The sequence below is a fragment of the Petaurus breviceps genome, unplaced genomic scaffold (assembly GCF_028583685.1).
Source record: "Petaurus breviceps papuanus isolate PSGF00001 unplaced genomic scaffold, PetGlider_PUasm1.0 183, whole genome shotgun sequence".
Lineage (NCBI taxonomy): Eukaryota > Metazoa > Chordata > Mammalia > Diprotodontia > Petauridae > Petaurus > Petaurus breviceps.
This window is the reverse complement of record NW_027185791.1, coordinates 2,572,793-2,578,332: the sequence shown is the minus strand read 5'-3', so window position 1 is coordinate 2,578,332 and position 5,540 is coordinate 2,572,793. Positions and strand designations below refer to the sequence as shown.

At 42.7% G+C, this 5,540-nt stretch overlaps 1 protein-coding gene across 1 annotated transcript in view; it reads left to right on the top strand.

Moving 5' to 3' along the window:
• The first annotated feature begins 150 nt into the window (after nucleotides 1-150).
• Nucleotides 151-5,540, top strand: part of NXNL2 (nucleoredoxin like 2) — a 27,730-nt gene continuing 22,340 nt past the window's right edge. The window contains exon 1 of the mRNA XM_069087812.1: nucleotides 151-606. Coding sequence (XP_068943913.1) covers nucleotides 305-606 — 302 coding nt within the window. The 5' untranslated portion in view covers nucleotides 151-304. The remainder of the gene's footprint in view (nucleotides 607-5,540) is intronic.

Genomic DNA, 5,540 nt, shown 5'->3' with positions numbered 1-5,540 from the left:
AAGTGACACAGCAAGACTTTGGAGCTTAACTCCGTCCAGTAGCAGCACGGGAGGGAGGACCATCGCGTCCCCATCCTTTTTTGGACGTCTTAGCGCGCTAATCCTCGCCACTATCCTCCGATCTAAACCAAAGGCCCTCCCCCCGCCCTTAAGCCCACTTCTTCCCTCATCACTCAGCAACGCACTCCGCCTCAGCATTTACTAAGCCTGCAGAGAGAAAGGAGAAAGCTCCCTAGCGCATTCTCTGGCTCCCCAGGGCAGAGAGAGCAGCGGCGGGGAGGGAGAACTTGGTGCGGTCGCGAGGATGGTGGACGTCTTTAGCGGGCGAATCCTCGTCAATAAGGATGGGGACGCGATGGAGCCCGAGGAGGTGCTGCAGAACAAGGTGGTGGGACTGTACTTCTCGGCAGGCTGGTGCTCCCCTTGCCGGGACTTCACTCCGCTCCTCTGCGACTTCTACACCGAACTGGTGGAAGAAACCCATCCGCCGGCACCCTTCGAAATCGTCTTTATCTCCTCGGACCGCAGCCCCGAGGAGATGGTGGATTACATGCACGACATGCACGGGGAGTGGTTGGCCCTGCCTTTTCACGACCCCTTCAAACAGTGAGTAGGGGAAGGGGAAATAGAGGCTGGGGTTGGCGGGGAGCGATTCCGCGAGAAAGAGCATCCCTGAGTAATCCAGCCATGTGGTCTCTTCCTCATCCATAAAAATATATTAATTTAGTGCCGTCATAACCGCCTCCCCGGTAAGACACTCCCTTCGAGTCCACAGAATCTTCCTCTTCAATCGTTAGCTAACGAGCCCGTTTCAAGCAGAGCTCCTTTTCTTAGCTTCTCTCTTCCACACCTGCAAAAATGTGGAACTTGACCTTAAGCACTTGTCGGTTCTTTGAGGTCTGTCCTTAGTTCAGTGTTAGGGCTCTTACAGGCACTCCTCAGTAATTTCTTCTTCTAGCCTCTTGATGTAGTTTTCCAAGCATCACAAAACAAAAGCAAATGAACACTAACAGTGGAAACTTTGCAGCTGGGGTAGCTGAATAGTGAATGGTTTGAATATGAAACAGGTTGATGTATATTCTAATGTAATAAATATAACCAGTGTCAGGTATCTTGGAAAGTTAGTCTGGCCTATGAAATCTGCGTAGAATAAATGATATGCTAATAAGTGATGGTTAATGATCTTAGATTTCTATCTTGTTTTTATCTGCTGTTCCTAAGCTATTAAGATTTGTACCTTAGGGGCGGCCCGGAAGCACAGCAAGTAAGAGTAGCAGCCCCAGTGTCAGGATGACCTGGGGATCGAATCAGGTCTCAGACACTTAGCACCCACCCAGAAACACCTGGCCGTGTAACCTTGAGCAAGTTACTTAATCCCAATTGCTTAAAAAAAAAAAATGTGTACCTTAGGAAGGGCCGTGTGGTGTTGTGCATAGAGTGCATTCAGTGGAATTAGGAAGACCGAGTTCAAATCCCATTTTCGACCCAAGCTGTGTGATTTAAGCCATCTACCGGCTCTTTACCTTCACCTGCAAAATGAGGATGTAAGATCCATTTTACTTCTATGGCTATGGTCTCTATAATCCAAGGGAAACTGAGAGTCGAATTCATTTCTACACTTATATTTGGAAGAACATCAGAAAAATTAGGAAGGATCCTGGCAAGGTCCCTTACCATAGTAAACGTAGAGATTTGATTTACTTGCTGGAAATTTTATCGCCCACTGCTTTTCTATGTTGTACTCCCTGATTTTTGTATTGTTTGCGATGCTGTATAGTAGCCAGAGGAAGAGTGGCTAGGAAGTGATCGTTTGAAGTACTTTTTAGTGAGTATTTGTTAAACTTATCAAGGAAGAGCTTTCGTTCTTATCACAAGCCATCTTTGTTCTATTAAGTGATTGGAGAGACTGTGTAGCTGAAAAAAACTCATCTGGCGCCTAACCTTTAGTGATGAGATTTTCTCCAGCTTAGCTAGGTGGGTCCTTGGGGGACAGATATTTAAATCATAGCCAAGGCTGCTCTCAAAGCCTTTCCTGCTTATAAAACCTACCAGAATTTGTTTTCTATGATTACATGTTTGAGAAACCTAGGTTACTTGGAGCCATCACAGTATGACTTTACCAATTTTTTTTTTTATGTACCTGGCACATTCAGGTGGGTGAAATTATTTAAATAGTTAGTTTCTCTTATATTTTTAGTTTCTCCCACTCTTTTTTTTTTAAAAGCAATCGGGGTTAAGTAACTTGTTCAAGGTTACAGGGCCAGTTATTTCTGGGTGTGGTGCTGAGTATCTGACCCCAGATTTGATCCCCAAGTCATCCTGACACTGGAGCCAGCCTGGCCACCCCAGTTTCTCCTACTCTTTTGTTCCCTTTTATTCCTTTCACATTTAAGCAATTAGTTCAAAATCTTCCTTCTTCACCACCTTTCTGTAGCAAGAATTTTCAGTCCTTTCTAGCAACCACTGCACCAGCCCAGGTTACTCACAGATAGGTACACTGCATTTTAATCACTTGAGGGTGATGTACCCATTAAGTAGGTGATGGATATGTATGTCTCAAAATTCCACATATTGATGTGCACATATCCACACGTGTACATGTATGTTTATAGTCTCTCCTCCTGAGTTGTATGACCAGCATTTGGGTAAGATAAGGTAGGTCACATAGGCAGGCTTACACAGCAGTTTGGGGTAAGATCAGATAGGGTATCAGGGTAGGTACAGAAAAAGGTACATTTTTAGCAAAAATAAAAAGAATGGTTAGACTGTGGCAAAGGACTTTAGCAAAGCTATTTTTATCAGACCAAAGAAAATGGCATATTTGTCAATCAATTAAATAACCTTTGTTAAAGCTCCTATTGTATGCCTTATTAGCTAGGATAAAGAGAAGTGGTAAGTTCCTAGGAACTATTTAAAGTGGTATGAGTTACCTTTTGTATCTGTAAAGTGATTGGGGCAGCTTGGTGTTGCAGTGGATAGAGTGTTAGCCCTGAAGTAAAAAGACTCATCTTCTTGAGGTCAAATCTGGCCTCAGACACATACTAGCTTAATGACCCTGGGCAAGTCACTTAGCCCTGTTTGCTTCAGTTTTCTCATTTGTAAAATGAGCTGGAGAAAGAGATGGCAAACCACTCCAGGATTTTTGCCAAGAAAACCCCAAATGAGGGGCGGCCAGGTGGCTCAGCGAGTAAGAGCACCGGCTCCAGTGTCGGGATGACCTGGATCAAATCCGGACTCAGATACTCAGCACCACACCCAGAAATAACTGGCCGTGTAACCTTGAGCAAGTTACTTAACCCCTATTGCTTTAAAAAAAAAAAAAAGAAAACCCCAAATGAGGTCATAAAGATGCAGATATGACTGAAAACAACTGAACAACAAAAAAGTGATTGGGAGAAGAAACATGCCAAAGGAGACATTCAGTGTCACACAGAAAAAGAAATATAGTAACAGCAAATATAGTACAAAATAGAGCCACTTGTATTCTCCCCCAAACTGACTTTCAATACCTTTAAACTTTCTATTTTAGTAACTTCATTTTACTGTACCCTTTCCTAAGACTTTTTCCTTTGCTTTGCTCTCACTTCTAGGTGGTTCAGTAAATCGAATGTTGGGCCAGGAATCAGAAAAACCTGATTTCAAATCTGGCTCCACACATTTAGTAACTGAGTGATCTTAAGCAAGTCACTAAATATTTTTTGTCTCAGTTTCCCCAGCTATAAAATGGGGATAATAATAGCACCTATCTTGCAGGGTTGCTTTGAGATCAGATGTGATAATATTTGCGACGTGCCTGGCTCATAGTAGGCACTATATAAATGATCATTATTATTATTATTATTATTCCTCTTTCTTCTGATTCATGGGCCGTGGGCTTGCCTTTGTAAATCACATCCTTATAGTGCTGTCATTTCCTGCTATTCCTGATAATGTCTCACTTAGAAACAGCAATTCACAGGGTAACAGTGTTGCTTGGTAGAAGTCACCCTGTGTCAGTAATTTTGAGGTCTGACCCTATTCCCTGCCTTCACCATGATCAGTCATACAATATCCTCTTTCTATCTTTATTGCCCCACCACTCTAGGTACCAGCTTCTCCTAGGAAATCACATATCCTCTGTCCTGGGGTAGGATGCCTCCCAAGGAAGCACATCACTGCCAGATAATTCAGCCTGCCAGTGATCAAACTCTCACCAGACTAAACCCATCACAAGGACCTAATGCCTCACCTTCTTCCCCAGGAAACTGCTCATCAGCACCCCATACCCTTCTTTAAGGCAAAACTCACATTCTTAATCCCATTGTCATATTCTTTCCCCTCTAACACTGCCATTCCAAACCCCCAGTCTACTGAGAAATTAGAAAAACTGCTTCTCAGCATTGTTCACCCCTGGATTTAATAGCAATGCACTATCCATCCCCTTCTGTTGCCTTGCCCCCTTCTGTGTATTTATGCAATATCCATTGCTACTGTTAAGACTGCCACTGTTAAAACACTTAACAGGGTTAAATGACTTGCTCAGGGTCGTACAATTAGTAAGTATCTTGAGGCTAGATTTGAACTCAGGAAGATGAGTCTTCCTGACTGTATCCACTGTGCCACCTAACTGCTTAGACTAATACACACACAGTTTTATCAAGAGTACATTCGTGTGCCTGTCCTCTGATGGCCTCTCCAACAATGACTATTCTCTTGTTTTTGTTAACTTTGAAAATTTCATGAATGTAAGATAAAACCTCAGAGTTATTTTCACTTCCATTTTCCCAAGAGTTAGTGATTTGGAGCATTTTCTCCTGCAGCTCCTCACAGCTTGTAGTTCTTCAATTGAAAACTGCCTCTTTATATCCTTTGACAGATTCTCTATTGGGAGACTGATTTCTATCCTTATACATTTCTATCAAACCCTGTCTATTTTGGATATCAGTTTACCTGGGAAACTTGCGACAAATTATTTTCTCAGTCAATTATACATCCTTCTAATTCTAATTTCATTGCTGTTGCAAAAAAGCATTTCCATTTTACCATTGTCTACTTTATCTTCTATGATGAGCTTCCTCTTCTCCCTCTATCCCGTCTCCTATCACACAGATGCCTTCTGCCACTCTCTTCCTATGCTCATTTCACCTGAGAAGCTCTTCATCTTACCAAGGGTAACTCCTCTAACATTTGTGTTTCCATTCCATCCCCTGTCTTCCACCAGATTGCTACCTCTGTCATGCCCACTCTCTTACTTATTTTCAATATCTTCCTCTCTAGTGGTGCCTTTTCTACTGCCTACAAACATACTTATGTCTCCCCACCCTGGAAAAACCCCCTCACTTGATCTTTCCATCCCTACTATCATCCTGTTTCTCATCTGACCTTTGTGACTAAACTAAAAACTACCATAGGTTGTCTCTCCTTTCTCCCCTTTCACTCTCTTTTTAACTTTTTACAATATGGCTTCTGATTTTATCATTCCATCTACACGACTGTCTCCAAAGGTACTGATGATCTGCTGATTGCCAAATCCAATGGCCTTTTCTCAATCTTTATTCACC